Here is a 16,835-nt window from a genome sequence, read left to right as displayed (position 1 = left end):
AAAACAGAACCCTGACCAATTAATACCTTTATGTGTACAATTAAAATCAAACTTTTTGAAAAAGACAGTAAGCATGGCTTCAAGATACGCCTTTATTGAAATGAAATCATAAAAATGACTGTCAATGAAAAAACAAACTACAGCCCCCTAAAAAAGATATTCAGAGCTAATAAGTCACAGACTGATCAGGTGACAAGATTCCTGAAATCAGATTAGTCACAAAATAAAAGTGTAGAGCATTCCCATTAATAGCACATTTCCTCATTCAGAGGGGCAGCCTGCACAGTCAGGTGAGCCTGCGGGGGAATGCGCGTTTGCTGAAGTGTTCAAAAAGCAGAAAACAGGGGCATGAACAGTTTCAAGGTGCATCCAGCTGTTCCAGTAAAGTTCTTCTTCTCTTCTCCAGCTCTCCTTCACTCAGCTCACTGCCTGACGTGTCCCAGCCACCCTGATCAGAACACACAAGGACTCAGTAAACACTAACCCAAGTATTCACAGCTTCTGTCCAGTTTCTCTCCATTTAAATACACATTGAAAACCAGCAGACAGACAACGCCTTTCAAGTTTCCAGAGGTCACATACTTCAATAAAAATAAATGGATTTTACTGAGATTTCCTGGGACAGACCAAAACAGAGGAGTGCACAACAGCAAAGGGAGAAAACGAGATGTGTGGGTGTGTCCACTGCACCGACCACAAGTGAACGGTCTAGTCCTTATTTTTTTCTCCCGCCCTTACCTCCTGTGTATGTCCTGTTGCCTAGCAACTGCAACAGTCTGAAACCCAAGCTGGTGAAAGTTTGAAATCTTGCTGACTTTTTGATTACATATTTAATCCTTAATTTAACCATTTTTAAATAATCAAATTCATTTTTTTTAACAAAACTTTTATTATAAACATGTCTATGCAAAATACAAAACCCTAACAACACAACCGCTTTACGCTTCTCATTTTTGTACCACCAAATTTAAATATACATATTGATGAAACTTAAAACTTCCCACTGCCCATCACTCTATCTCCTCTAGGAAACATGGTGGTGGCAGCATCATGATGTAGGGATGCCGTTCTTCTGCAGGAACAAGGAACCTGGTTAGGGTTGATGGGAATATGGTTGAAGCTAAATGCAGGAAAATGCTAAAAGAAAACCTATAAGATGCTACAAAATAAGATGCAGAACATTTTCACTTTCCAGACCTAAATCCAATTGAGAACTTAAATGAACATTTACGTCCGTATCTTCTCTCCATATAATTTGATTTCTGAATTTGAGCTGTCTTGCAAAAAAAGAACGTCAAAAGAAAAAAAAAGTCCAAGTCTCTAGAAAGCTGGAGGCAAAACCCAGAAGACCTGTAGGCTGTAATTGCATTGGAATATAGTTCTAAAAAGTTTTATCTCAGGAGGGGGGAGAGGATGGGGGAAAGTACAAATACATGCCACACTTTTCAGATTGTGGTTTAAATGTGACAAAATGACAAAAGCTCGTGTGCTAAGAACCCTTTGACAAGGCACTGTGGAATTAGTGACGTAAATTCACCTCCTCTTTGGCTGCTTTCCTTTTAGGAGATTTCTGTTTAGACTCTGAGCGAGATTTCCCCCGAGTCTTGTCGTTCTCTTTATCCTTCTCTGAATCTCGCTCTCGTTTCCCCTCGCGCTCTCTTCCTTTCTTCTCGCCGTCCGAGTCCGGTGAGGCCTGTTTGTCACGGCTATAGTCAATTCACAATGAACTGCACACTCGTTGAGAAAAGCTGCATAGAGCTCCGGTTTACTCACAGACTTGTGGCGCCTCTTCTTGCCTTTCTTCTTGTGCTTCTTGGATTTTTTATAGCTTCGCTCTGTTTTCAAGCGAAACATACAAACAGGGCTGCATTTCTTCCACATGGCGATCAAATGATTCACTGAGCCGGGATAAAACACTCACCAGATTCTCCACTAGAAGAGCGCTCAGAGGGAGATTTGGACTGGGACCGCTTCTTCTTCTTGTGGTACTCCTCCTCCTCTGACTCTGATCCCTTTGACAGCAAATAGAAAGTTTCAGAAATTGTTAAACGCGTGTAAGGAACAATCTGTGACATTCTTTTTAAGTACTGAGAGCAACTGACTGATCGAGAGCGTGATCGCTTCCTGTGGTGTTTCTTGGACTTCTTTGAATGCTTTTTTGTCTTGGAATGGTGATGCTGGCATTCATGCTGCCAGAGGAAATAAATACATTTAAAAAAGGTAAGCATGACCACCATCTGAATGGATAAACTCTTTGCTTTCCTCGCGGCCATCGTGGCAACCTCACCTCCAGGACATGCATGAAATCTTTGAATATCCTCTTCCTCTCCGACTCCAGCGTCACGTCTTCGAAGGCAGCTTCTTTCAGGAATCTTTCTCTGACCTGAAACAGTCAAATGTCATCCGTCACACACCATTAAGCACAATATATAAAAACTGAACAGGAAATAGAAAATATTGCCACTATGAGGGATTTTATTTGCGCATACTTCCTCCCATGAGGCCTCTGGCTCCAGCGGCGGTGTGGCCTGCTTCAGCATGGTTTTGAAAGCTGCTTCTTTCCGCTTCATCTTGCGGGCTTCCTCCTTCTCTCGCTCTCGCTCTCTGGCTTCAGCCTTCTCCAGTAACTGCTCAGAAAGACGTTTAAACATAGACATCAAACATTAGAGAAAAAAAATGGTGCAGGGAAACAATTTGCCGAGAGACATACAGAGAAACGATGAGGAATGAGAAGCCAGAGAAAGTTGTCTGGTGTTTTCTTGGGTTATATGGAGCTACAGAAGAGCATAGCTCTGCCCCTCCCAAACCTGCTGCTGAAGTGCTGACTGATGACATCTCATGTTGCGAAAAAACAATGACACTGTGGAGACTAAAGGAGAGCCACCTAATATCTCTTATGAAGAGAGCAGACAGTCTGATGAATTATTTCCCAGTTCGTTGCAAAATCACAAAGATTCTCCATCATCAGCATTTAAAATCAAATGTTATACATTTTAATGTAGCTGAAAAGTGAGCAATTGCTGCTTTTGTGTGAAGTAAAAATAAGCACATTTTTGCTTTAAATCTTTGTGTAAATACTGAGATAAAACCATTAGTACATTGATAACACTGTACTGTATTTTTTGGAAGTTGTCTGATATGTTTTTACAACTGAGTTGGGACTATTTTGCACCACTGAATCCAAAAATGACATCCATTTTCCTCAACCAGGTCAGCTTTTTACTCTATTTTGATTTAAATAAATCCAATCTTCTGACTAAATTGATTGCATTTTTATGACATTATCAGTTCATTTCCATTAATATTTCTTATTCAAAAAAAGGTTTTGAGAGAAAAAAAAAAAGTTTTCTAACAGAGTGTATTAATTAAATGTTACAAAATAGTCATCAGTGTCCAGAAGCAAACACTACTATAAGCACAATCACTGAGCAGTTATTTAAACAGTCATGCATCAGGCTTCTGTACCAATTTGCAGAATTTTTTTATACAATTAGTAAGTGAGTCTTACACTGTTAAAGGCCAGCTTTATGTTCCCAGCATCCAGAGTAGTGGCTCTCTTGTCTGAGCTGATAACGGATCCAAAGTCATCAAAGCTGGTGTTCACTTCCACCAGGAAGCCTTTATCCTGAGTAAACACCGACACACAGAGACTCGTGAACAAAACCCATGAGTTTAACAGGGATGTCACAGATTGTTCCCAAAATAATTCCCCAAACACCCAATTCAGATTTTTTCCTAGCTTACCTTGAGGATATCTTTAATTATTCGCTTCTCATCGTGGTAACGGGCTTTCAGGTCTTCCACGTAGAATTTGAAGAGGTCCAAAGGAGTGGAACCTGCAGGAAGATACAAGACGGATACAAAACAGTTAGGAAGGAAAAGTAAAACAAAAGTGAACATAATAGAGATAAAGTGGATAATAAACAATTTCAGTAACAATACAATTCAACTCCATCTATATTTAATTAGTAAGTGAAATGAACAGAGTGTATTTCTTCAGTTTATTTCTGTGTTCATGTCTCGTCCACGTGCTGCGCGGCTCTTAGCTCATCGCAGACGTGTGTGGTCACGTGTGATGCGCCCCGCTGCCGTACCAGGCTGGCCCAGCATGCTGCTGAAGCGCATGTCAGAGCTCAGGGTCGGGTACATCTCCATCCAGGAGGACATGGAGTGAAGCTGGCCGTGATCGTGGAGCTCATCCAGAAATTTCTGTGCAAAAAAAAAAAAAAAAGACGACAAATCTAAATTTGAGACAGCAACTGTTGGAATAAAATATTTTTCTTCTTTTACTTATTTTTAGCATTTTCAAACAAGGTTAGATGTGATTAGTAGGTGATTGAGCGGGACATGCCTGGAAGGACTCTCTGTTCTTGCGCTGCCGTCTCCGTTCCCTGAGGAGAGTCTTCTGCTTGTCTTCTTCCTCCTCCTTCTCCAGAGCTCGTATGTGCTCCTCAAAACAGATGAGGGCGTCCTCTTTATCCATATCTGTCAGCAGATAACGACAAAACATATATTTCATTCAGAGTTGGGCCTGCTGCCGCCACACAAACACATTTCTCACATCAACTCTGCATCTGAATCCATGATAGGAAATTGTTTTTGTTCTCGTACTCTGCAGCTCTTCGTCCTCGGCAAACGTGGGGTTGTCCAGCAGATACTGCTGGGCCTCGGACCAGGTGGTGCGATATGTCACGTTAGCCATGTTGTCCAGAATGTTCTTCAGAGCTTCCCAGTTCCTCTTCCTCAGCTGCTTGGCTTGTTCCTGCAGAAAAAAACAAAACCAGGAAGTATTATCGTTCCAAGTTTGCTTTAAAGTCAAAATGAAAGACTCTTTCAAGCTACGTTGTAATTAAATACAATATAATTACAGAGGTGATGTTTTAAAGATGGATGGATGCAACTCTCAGAGAGTGAGATTAGGAATAAAGTCCTAGACCACTGCACTGAACCCTATTGACAACCTCATGGTTATCCCACCAAATATTGATTTCTAAAAAAAAAAAAAAACTTATGAAAACATTAGTATTGTTGTTCCTAAATGAATATGAACTTGTTTTCTTTGTATTACCTGATGTCATTTTAGTGATTTTGACCGTTTCTTATTTTCTGCAAATAGCTTGGTGTTTCGGAGACATGCTGTCAGTAGTTCACAGAATAAAATAATAATGTTCATTTTACTCAGACATATACCTATAGAAAGTAAAATCAGAGAAACTGATCGTTTTAAGTGGTCTCTTATTTTTTCCCAGCGCTGTATATTCCCATAATGCATTGTCCCACACATATAGACATAAAAAACACTCCTACTCCAACTTTGTGCAGGCTGTGGCGGAACCTGGTACTGCTGAATGTTTTATAACGGAGAACGTTTTCCCGCAGTGAGGCAGCGCCTTACCTTCTCTTTCTTTGCCAGGTAGAACAACACGTCTTCGTAGATCTCCAGTCTGTCTCTCTCAGGAACACAGCTCCACACTTCCAGCTCATTAAACATTTGCTCTGCTTTCCTGGATCACAGATACACACACCCCACACACACACACACACACACACACACACACACACACATAGCTGGTTTAGATCATTTTCACACAAGCTCACCACATGATGGCGGCATTTCACAGGCCAATTACATTTTACACTTCTCTGCAAAAAATAAAAAAATAAAATAAAAACCCCAGATGCACTGCTAAGGAGAATTAAATCTGATTACATACATTTGAATAAACACATAGAACATAGTTTAGTTTATATTACTGAAGTTTTTAGTTTTTTTTAGGATAGCAAGTGACTGATTTTATAACGCTGACTTTAAGGAGAGCTAGCACCTCTGACTGGCAACTGTGCAATTAATAAAAGATGAGAAACACACCAATAGAAAGTCCTGCTATCACTCTCACGCTGCCTGTTGTGACTCATCCCAGATTACAAGCTGGTGCCAGCAGAACTCTGAAACCGGCTCGCTTACAAGGTCACCGGCCGACGGTCCGATGCGGTGACTTTCACCCATGTGCCAAACCCAAGAACTTACAGACCAAATGCCACAATGACCACCGATGAGTTCAACTTTTAATATTCAAGCTCATTAAAAATACAAAACTTCATATTGCATTTCAAATGTTTCTCTTTGTATATGTAACAGAAGAAAGCCAAATTTATTGATACTGATGCAACTAAAAATAATTTATAATGTTAAAATATGTATTAAAATTATTTGGTAATTCTGTACAGGACAAAATGGAGATTAGGAAACAAACACAAACCAAATTCTTCAAACCCAAACTCATCCACAGTGAGGATTAAGTGGATCTGAGTAGCGTGCCTAAACCATAGATGACCTTTCATTGATCAGGTCAGTGTAATGAAATTGACAGTTCAGAGGAGAGCACTAATCAATCCATGGTAAAACACGCATGTACTCTAAAAATCCCAGCAGCCCCTACTTGTATCTGGTGGTAGACGTCATCTTCTCATGATTCTCCAAGAACCTCTGGAACTTTTCTTTGGACTCCTTGTATTTAATCCTGGCCTCTTCCTTCTCCTCCTTCTCGGTTTGGACTTTGTAGGCGTTAAACGCCTGCTTCTTCTCACTCAGTTTGGGAAGAGCGCTGTTAATAGTGGAGAAAGATAATTAATGGAGCAAAGAAAGACAACTAATGTAATAAATTACGAGTTGTTGTGTCTAGAAAGTACAGTGAGAATTCACAAACATCTGAGAATCCTCTACCTGTAGCGAGGATCATTGATAATCAGCTTCATGGCCTGTTCCCATGAGGAGTTTGAGGAAACACCCTAAAATGAAAAGAATACAACGTTATATTGGAGTAAGATACTTAGACCCAAATAAAAAGGTGCAATTCCACACATTAGAATGTTTGCCTGGATTTTGACAATTGGAAAAAAAATACAAATAAATAAATAAAATCAAGATGTTTAGAAAGTTATAACTTATACAACTATGTAGATTATGGACCTAGCAGTTCTCCAGCACAGTCACTGACATCTTCAACAACATGGATAAATAGGCCTTTAAAAGATATTGCTTCAGAAATTTCTGTAACTATTAACAATATATACATGAAAATGTCTATTAGAGAAAACTAATATAACACAATACCATAGATTTTCCTTCCACTCAACTTTCCTTTGTTCAGTCAAGAGTCTCTGCTTGATTGTGTGAGGCCATTACATGTCATTCCTCCATGAAAAACTTATTTTTAATTAGTCTTACATATTAATTTTCTTTTAAGGTACATATTTAAGTTTTATTAGCTATAGCCTAAATTATTCAAATTAATCTGAAAAACTACACTCTTTGAACTTACCAAGTGAAACAAATTGAGTTTTAAATTATATTCTAATTTACTGAAATGCACCTGTAAACTCATAAATATAGCAAAATTATAAGTCAAGGAAAATAACCTTTTGGAAATCATGACAAAAGGACAAAAAGTAATTCCCTAATTGCTTCAAGCTGCTTGTTTAGGAGGTGTGGAGTGGCAATAATTCAAGTAGTGCCACTGATGGCTTATATAAGCGCCCTTTCTTTATAAGCGTGCCTCTCTCTCAGAAAGTGGCTCCTTCATCCATTATGGACTGATTCCACTGCGCCGCTGTCTCGTCACTTGTCACAGTTATTCTAACTCACTGAGGCATGCCACTTTCTCTCACTGTCTTAATCCCAGCCAGCCCCCTCTGCCTGTGATCCAATAAAGCTAATCATAAAGACAGACCCATTAAGATCTGGAAGGAAATGGCAAGCAATCTCAGAGGAAAGCTTTGTGCACAAAATTAAAAAGCACCTAAATATAGCAACAATTGAGGTGGGGTGCGCTTGGCACGCCTTGCTACTTGTAAACAACACGGTCACAGCAACAGGAGGTGAGCTTAACAGACTTCCCAGGGGCTGAAGGGAGGGGGGGGGAGGGAGGATAGAGACCAGGATGCAAAGGATGTGACGAGAAACTCACGAAGGCTCGGCAGACAGAGGTAGCTAAACATCTCCAGCTAAGAGGAGAGCTCACGTTTAATGTCACATGTTTCACGCAATTAGAGAGAACAGACTGACAGCAAAGCAGGTGTCAGTGGGGAATCTAGAGAAATGAGACATGGAGGCTTTTCAGAAGCCCATAAACCAAAATACAACACTGACTGTTTTCTAGTGAGGAGAAATAACACTGCAACAAACTCAAGTTTGTAAATGTAGAAACATTTATACATATATAAATGTAATGTTATATATTTATGTAAAAACAGTACAATATCTTTTCATTAATAACAAAGCTTTGGAAAGAGTAAACAAAAACCGACTGTAAACAGCGAAACATGAACAAAATGTTTCAGAAATTATTTCAAAAAATGAACTGCACAATAAAGGTCAGCATGACCTCCCAGCAGCAACTAAACACAAGTAAAAGAAAATGGATTTTAAGAAGGCATTTCAAATGACTGATGGTCTGAGCTGCTACAGCTGATAAAGAAAAGGCTCTTCCACTGATTGGAAATTCAAGAGCTGCACAAAATTAAGGAAATATTTCACTGTAATGCTCTTACTGAAGACAAACAAACTGATTACAATTAGCCTACATTTTCCAGCCACTTTTAATTTTGTTAACGTTAAACAATGTGACCACGACTCAAGAGCACTTAAGAGTCATTACATGTAGCCCAACATATTGTCAACATGCAAAGACTGGAGACCTGACAATTAACACACAAAATCCTCCAAACTCATTGGAATATAGCACAGAGTTAATGGGATGATTTTGATTTGGTATACTGGTCAGCTCCGGTGATCGCTACTGAAAAGTTTGAACTACAAAACATTCACCCAGTCGGGTGAAACATAACAGAGCAGCAGAAGAGGACTGAAAACTTTATCTGATTTTCCAACACACCAAAAGGTAAAAATTATTCAAATGACATGCTGCGGTCATTTATTAATTTTGATGCCTTTAATGAACATTAAAAAAAAAACATTTTCAGATTTCCAGTATCTGGCTAAACGATTACAGACCAAAGAAGATCTGGAAGATATTTGATGATCCAGTTACAGGTGCGTTTCTGGTTTGAAACATAAATTTGGTTTCAGGAAATCATCTAAAAGAAGTACTGACACCATTTTCAAAACTGGTAAAGCAGCTTTTGATATCCTCAAATTCTGCGTTTTAATTAAACCACTGGTTTGGACTAAAACTGACTTGGAACTTTTCTTTTTAAGATTACAAGAATTCAAGAGTATTAAGAAACACTAAATGTTGGTGATTTTAGGCTGAGAGCAGAAAGTTATGCTTATTTTCAGAAAGTCACATGCAGTATATTTGGAATATGCCCAGTTAGTTAAGCCTGCTAATTGTACTGCAGCCTGAAGTAGAAAAAGAAATCCTAAACGTGCTTTTTGTCAAATGAGACTGTGTCCATCTCTAACTTATCTTTTAAAGAATAAATGATTCCTCATGTATGATATAGCGGATGCTTCACATGTGATCCTTTATTTCCTTTAGGTCAAAATAGCCACCTGGTTCCTCGACTCACCTTCTCCTTCAGCAGCTCTTTGAAGGCCTGCTTGGCTTCTTCTTTTGTGTTCCACTTGTAGGTTTTCTTCTGAAGTTCAGGTCGTTCTTCTTCTTTGACTTCGACACTGAAAACAAATTAGAATAATGATAACATTTGTTGCATTGCTTTCATTATTAAAAGCACTTAACAAATACCTTATTTAACATTAAAAGTGAAAAGTCTTTAAAGATTATTGTGAATCTCTGTGGATAGTACTGTTACACAAGAAAGTGCGTTTAGTTAGTTTGATTTTAGCACCACAAGCAAGTCGGGGAGAAAACTGATGCCAAGAGACAAATTCTCAATAAAAACAAGAACCAAAAAAAGCAAAGAATAAAATAATACACCAACAAATAAGTAAATGCAAAATAAGAGCTAATGAGAAAAATCTTGCCAAGTGATGACCTAAAATACAACTATTCTTTGAAATAGTAAAGAAAATACCTTACATTTTAACATTTTAAATAACTTTAGTTCATCTGTATCTGCTTGAATATTCATAGGTTTCACAAATCAAAACGATGTCCTCCAATTTTCCTACTGTGTTCACGGCTACCTTATGTGTAGTAACATAAATCAGCTCTATTCAAAACATCTGCAAGTATTGAACTTGTAAAATAGGATTAGAGTATCCTCTAATAAAGTGAACATAAATAATGGTAGCCAGAGATTTAATATTTACATTAATGTGAGCTTAAAGCGGAGCCAACTGTTGTTTACCTGGGTTTGCTCTCTGCAATGACAGCGCTCTCTGAGGAAGTCACAGGTGCCTCCACAGCTTTGACCTCAGCTGTTTGATGTGAGGTCACCTGGGACTGCTGCTCCTCTGGGACCGCCGCTGCAGTTTCCACCTCCTTTACGGTCACCATGGCGGCTGTATTTTTATCAGCCTGCACTGTAGGAGCGGCAGTCGTTCCAGGAGCCGCAGTCTCTGTTGTTCTGGAATCAAACCATGATGTTGCTAACAGCAAAACTGCTACATCACGTATAAATAATATGCTTTCACAAGATTGAGACAAAACAAGTACATGCCATGTTATAAAAACCTTAATTTAAATCAGAAAATAAAAAATATCCCAACTGCTAAAACGATTAAACGTTTCAGCATTTTATGCTAACATCTTAACATAAAATGTTAATGTGTATTGTTAGTCTGATTTTGACACCTGCTCATACTCAAAAGTTTTAAATAAAGATATTGGAAAATTTAGTAAACCTTCACAATTGGAAGACATTAAGTTTAGAAGGTTTCTTCCAACCAGCTGACTGCCAGTGTGCAGCAACAGGTCAGGAAGAGACAAACTATTATTGTAAAAAAAACTGTGGTCTCTCTTATTTAGAGGATTTTAAACATCATGAATGGTAAGATGGACAATGTTTGAAACCTGTGTATTGGTCGCCTGTTTGTGTCTGATGAATACCAAATAAAAATTGTTTGGCTACAGAGAGCAAATAACGGAGCAAAGAGGAGAAACAGATGGCATAAAGAACAACTTACCCACTCTCCTCTGCTTTGATCATAGCTGGAACAGACAAATTAAGAAGCCATTAATGGGTCTCTGCTTCGTTTTTAAAACAAAGTACAAAGAAACGCCTCACACACTGATCAATTCACGTAACAACCCAACATGTTTTCTTGAAAAAAAAAAAATCTCTCTAATCTTTGTACAACAGTGATTCTTGAACTCATTTATGCTTTTAATAATTTGTTGTACATGCCAGCAGACGGCTCAGACCGTTCAGATTAACATAAGCTTGAAAATACGAGACACCATATTTTACCCTCCAGATCCTCCAGCTCCTTGGGTTTGGTCCATCTGGACTCCTTTGTCTGAGAGTTGTAATAATAAGGCTTCCCTGTGTCAGACTTGTACTCCTTCCAGGGGCATTTAGACAGCATTTGCTAAAAACAAACAATAAAACAAATCATCATCTTTTTGGGATCATTTTCATAAGAAGAATGCAATGCTCATCAAAATAACTGAAACAAATGCTTCAAATATATTACATTCCTCTGCAATTCAATATTTTGGATTTTATGATTTTAATTCATTGAGATGTGTACGTACATGCAATTTAATGCCATTTACAGTATGATACACATTAGTATATTAAACCACATGGAGATGTTTTTCATATTTCGAAAACAGGAGGGGAAAAAACAGTGTTTCAACATAAAAGGGTAAAAACAACAGTTTTGGCATATACATTGATAAATTTATGCTAAAGCATGTCTCTTACTGTACAGGTCAACAAGTATTTGATTAGTTATCAGCAGTCTATTAAACCACATTGTGGAACAGTAAAAGTGCTTACCTCTGCAGGAGATTTCAGTTCATCCGGTTTCTCCCATGTGGACTGTTTGGTTTCTGTATTGTAATAATATGTTTTCCCGTCTAAAGATTTGTGTTCTGTCCACACAGATTTCTACAAAAATAACAAAAACAGGGATTTAAAGTTAGCCACTTTCAATCAATATATAAAGGTTTAGCGGCTCCTTCATCAAACTTCGAAAACTTTAACAGTCTTTTGGATATATTTGTGTGTGCCAACCTTCTTTGGCTGTTCTTCTGGAGGGGATCCATTTGTTGCATTCTGCAGGAATAAAAGAAATTAATTAACATTTAGTGCTAAAAGAAAATGAAGGAGCAAAAAAGACAACACTGTTGAAACTTTTGAAACTTATAAATGTGCGTATAGAAAAAAACTGTGACAAACATACAGTTGTTCCAGGTGCAGCTGCTGCAGGGACTGAAAGAGAAATATGTCAGATAATGAGAAGTAAGAAAATCAGAACAAAGATATTGATTTGTGAACCGGATCATACCTGTGGTGTCAACACCAGGCTGGAAAAACAAAAGAAGAAAAAATATGATTTTACTGGCACAAAAAAAATAGACTAGAAACTAATATTAAACAATAAAGCGCTCTTTTCTATACATTGAAATTACGAGTAATATATAATTCAACTAGAGCCAAAAACGTACAACGTGATGACTTATTGTAACCATAATTCTAGATTATGCATTTTTAAGATTTAAGTGTTGACAAGTGAAACCAGAAGAAATCTGTAAGGAGACAGCTACTTTTTCACGGCACTGTATGTTGCTTAAATGCTTCATTTGGCATTTTCTGGATTGCAGGTTATTTCTGAGGTCTGTGAAGCCAACAAAATGAGACACATAGTGAGACGTACGGGTCCCGTCGGCTGTACGGTCACAGCTGGAATCCGAGGAGGCAGCATCATTCCCGGGATCATGGGCGGTATCATCTAATAAAAGAAGAAACATGAAACATTCAGACTAACACAAATCTTCAGACACAATGAGAGTGTGAGACTGTCAGCATGACAGGCTGCTTGTAACTTCGGGGAGAAGGTGAGACTGAAGTTATGTTTGCTGTGCTAATTTAATCGTGTGATAACACAGCTTGTGATCTGTGCGATGCAAATGCACCGTGACTCCATTCTGCTCATTTACTTTCTAAGCTTGTGACTCTCATTTGTGGCAGAAATGGGATACATTTCTGCTTAGCGAGTACATTTAATAAAGACAGTACATTATAAATAGTTGTTGCTAAAATGGTTCAATTTTAGAACAAATATGCAATTTTACTCATTGACACTTTCTATTAAATATGTAGCTGGATGATAAGAAATCTTTTTAATTGGTGCAACACCTGTATTTTCATTGACTGCTTTTGAAAGAGGTATGAGATCAATTCAATTTTAAAATTATGATTATATTGATGCTATTTTTAACTCTACTGTTTCATTGCGGCAGAAACATCCAGTTCCGATAGACACAAGGTCTTGTATAAGAGATTAAAATAAAAACTTACCTGCCCCATTGGCGGCATTATGCCTGGTGGCATTATTCCAGGTGGCATTGGAGTCATGCTAGGAGGTCGCTGACCCATAGGGGGTATTCCCATGGGTGGGAAGTGAGGTGGTATTCCTGGTGGTCCCATCTAGTCAATTGAAAAAACAGAGAGCGGTACTGCATTTTTAAACTGTTAAGAAAAACATAAAAGCTAACTTTCAACAAACTTTTGAGATTACTTACATATGGAGGCGGTATGGCTGCAGGGGGGACAGCTGCATAAGGTGCCGCCTGGCTTGGGCCATTATTTGTCTCCGTTGAAGACTGCCAAGAATAAAAAAATGCAACATTAAGTTAGTGAAGTTCTAACTTTAAAAAAGTTACAAATTATATATATTTTCAGTTTTTCTTAAGTATGAGGTAAAGAAAAAATACAGTGTTAGAAATAATTTGGTCTGCTGTAGTATTCTAATTTTAGATGATTATGATTATAAATAAGAAAGGCTTGAAAACATCAATGTGTAACAAATCTATATAATGTTTACTTTAATGAATTTGGCAACTGAAATAAATGTTCTAATTTATGAAATATGACTGTATAATTATTGGGTATAGGTCATGCTACAATCCACTTTCAATACTACAAAGGTTTTCTATTGCACAAGTGTTGTGCAAAGTGGTATTGGATTTGTCCATAAAGAATAATCTGTGGTATCACTCAATGTCAACTTTTCAGATCAGAGTTTATTTCAAAATTTTAAATAAAGTGCAGAATGATCTATTGTATTTTTTTGAGAAATGTTGATATGTCTATTGTCCACTATAGCTAATTTCATCTACTTAAACTTCATTCCATCATTTATAATAAATTAAGTGAAATTCCAGAAAGACAAAGGTGTTGAAGCAAAGTTATAAATTAACAGAAAGCTTAATTGTATTCAACATACATAGTAGTGAGGGGAGCTACAATACATTTCAAATGACAAAGTAAAAAAATTGTCTTAATGAACATGAGTTAAAGACACAGAAAGCTTTATTCAAAATACATCCAATATCACAAAATCATCGCCATTAAAACACTTAATACAAATAAATCCACAAAATCCAGTTTCTGTCCTGCTTGTAAACACATACGAATCTTTTAATTTGAATAATTAGCTTCTAGCTAATATAAATGCTAGTATTCATGATGAATGAGCCCAGGCTCCGTCTAATTACTGGAACAGAATAGGTTAATGTAACAATGAGTTTACTACACCAAACACAATAGGTCTAAATCAGCAGTTTGTGTATTGGGTTACTATTGAAACCAATATTCTGCGTTCACAGAGAGAAATGTCCATTGCTCGTTCTAACCGACTCATCTTCACTCAGCATCGATTCCAGATGATAGTCCATGCTATGGTGGTATGAATGTGCCGCTATATTAGCCTACAGCTAACACGACATGCTAACTAGCGCCAGCCACCCCTGTGCGACTCTTCATGAAGGCTAAGAGGCGGCTTCCACCCACACAAAGAAAAATGAAAACTGAAGTTATGGATTATTGTTAATTTTTGTCGGTAGCATTACTAATAATTAAAACCTTCTATTTCAAGCAGGTCCACTCACCATGTTGACGGCAACGTCCAAGGAAATCCAGGACCTATCAATAACGATCACAGTGATTGGTCTAACTGCCTTGTGACGCAGACATTTGAGGCGGTGGTTTCTGTTGCGTCAGTGCGCGCCAGAAAAACGCATCAAAGCGCAACAACGCCATGCATTCAGTTATTCAGTAAATTAATAAAAAAGAAAATTATAAAACACAAATAAATAAGACAAGTGGGTAATAAAGGATATTCCATTCTATTCTATTCTTAACAGATTGTAATCTTTATGCAGTTTTCCCAATTTTTATCAAGCTAAACTGGCATGTGGAACATATGACTGTAATATTTTGGTATGAGTTGAATAACTGATTTTAAATGTATAAATACACAATATTTGCGGGGCCTGTTCACAGCATAAAGCATCTTGTCAATGTTTACTCTGTAAGTAAGCTGAACTAAAAATATTACACTCACTCAGACTGCCTGCCTGAACCAAAATTTATTGTAACTAACCACTTAGGTAAAGCACACTCTTGCAACATAAAATATTGCTTAAAATACTCAAGGAAAAGCTCTGGCATGTCAATAACACTTCTAATTCTACAGAGTGGTAAACTTCCCATTCAAAGACTTAAATGTTTTCACAAAAACGTGGTTCAAATTGACCTTATGTTTGTGCAGTTGTCTAGGTGATCTGATTTACTTTCATTATCACAAGCAATTCTCAAATCCCCAAAGGAAATAAAAATACAACATAATAACAGCAATAATCATTATCTACACTATTTTTGACACCTCATTTAAGCTAGTCTCTACATTTATTAGAGTTCCCCTCTTCTTTTAGATGCTGAAGCATAAATCAATTTCCAAAGATGCAACGACTGTTTTCAAGATGCTGCAAAATGACTTCAGTGTATTGGGAGTAACTGGAAAAACTGACTGTTTTTCCAAATATTGCATTCTGTGACACTGCTTTTTGCTCATACAGAAGGATAAAAGAAAAGTGAAAATTAAGCTGTGGTCACAGTTTCGCTTCATAACTTTTTCTCAGAACTGCAGCCTGAAACATAAAGATGAAAAGTGTGATGACTTCATGACAATGTTGGCTAGAGAAGAAATAAACAAACAAATAGTTATACAATCAAATTCTTTCCAAAATAATAAAAACGAAAGAACAAATTCACATGGTGTACAGGTAAACTGCATCCCTCTCAGTCCCACTGTTTTCTGGCGTCTTATAGGATTTAAAGTGTTATTGAGGTGTGAAGCATGCAACAAAGAGTCTGGGAGATGAATGAACCCTCACTTGGGGACAGACTGCAATAAACTCTGATGCATTTCCTGACAAGAATGGAAGAATTCCCAATCAATTCTCCTAACAAGGAAAAAGAAAAAAAAGAAGGAAGAGCAGTAACTGATGGAGCTTCAGCATAATGATGGGAGTCAATCAGTGACGTGCGGTCAGGGGAGGCAGGTGAGGCAGTGCCTCACCAGCCATCATGGAAAGAAAGAAAATATATAATCATAAAGTAATTTAAATTGTTATATTCATCCGGTGGTTTGTACTAAAAAATATTTATTTTTCATGTAGCTTCACCAATTTCGATTTTTATTTGTTCAAAATCGCTGAATTTTCTTATTTTCCCATTCAAATGCTTGGAAGCGATGCCGGTGAGGCAGCAGCGAGCTCTGCCTCACCTTGGATTGCGCAACCCCTGGCTCTGCGCTGGCTGCTAAGCGGAGAGAGCATGTTGCTGTACGGCGTCAATAAAATGGTTTAAACACATTTAATATGTGAACTTATTTCCAATAATTTAGCTTATGTATATAATGTACAGTGCTTTTTGTCACCAACTGTGTTTGTGTAACG

At 37.6% G+C, this 16,835-nt stretch overlaps 1 protein-coding gene across 1 annotated transcript; it reads right to left on the bottom strand.

Moving 5' to 3' along the window:
• Positions 1-74: 74 nt before the first annotated feature.
• On the bottom strand, positions 75-15,059 carry prpf40a (PRP40 pre-mRNA processing factor 40 homolog A). Its single transcript, XM_044132683.1, has 27 exons — positions 14,985-15,059; positions 13,617-13,697; positions 13,393-13,521; positions 12,749-12,823; positions 12,380-12,398; positions 12,275-12,303; positions 12,106-12,147; positions 11,869-11,979; positions 11,335-11,455; positions 11,051-11,075; positions 10,273-10,491; positions 9,532-9,637; positions 6,725-6,789; positions 6,441-6,605; positions 5,396-5,504; positions 4,612-4,762; positions 4,352-4,485; positions 4,095-4,209; positions 3,745-3,836; positions 3,509-3,625; positions 2,490-2,627; positions 2,288-2,383; positions 2,103-2,189; positions 1,922-2,012; positions 1,774-1,835; positions 1,538-1,693; positions 75-448 (listed from the first exon to the last, which is right to left on the bottom strand). Exons 1-27 carry the CDS (start codon positions 14,985-14,987, stop codon positions 359-361), a joined length of 2,628 nt encoding a protein of 875 aa, XP_043988618.1. The 5' UTR covers positions 14,988-15,059; the 3' UTR covers positions 75-358.
• Positions 15,060-16,835: the final 1,776 nt, after the last annotated feature.

Source organism: Gambusia affinis, linkage group LG11 (assembly GCF_019740435.1).
Source record: "Gambusia affinis linkage group LG11, SWU_Gaff_1.0, whole genome shotgun sequence".
Lineage (NCBI taxonomy): Eukaryota > Metazoa > Chordata > Actinopteri > Cyprinodontiformes > Poeciliidae > Gambusia > Gambusia affinis.
This window is presented reverse-complemented; position numbering and strand designations above follow the sequence as displayed.

Coding starts and splice junctions, on each gene's coding strand:
- prpf40a (XM_044132683.1), bottom strand. Junction 12,824..13,392: donor TAATGCCGCCAATGGGGCAG/GTAAGTTTTTAT, acceptor TTCTTTTATTAG/ATGATACCGCCCATGATCCC. Junction 5,505..6,440: donor ACGTCTACCACCAGATACAA/GTAGGGGCTGCT, acceptor TCTGTGATCCAG/GAAAGCAGAGCAAATGTTTA.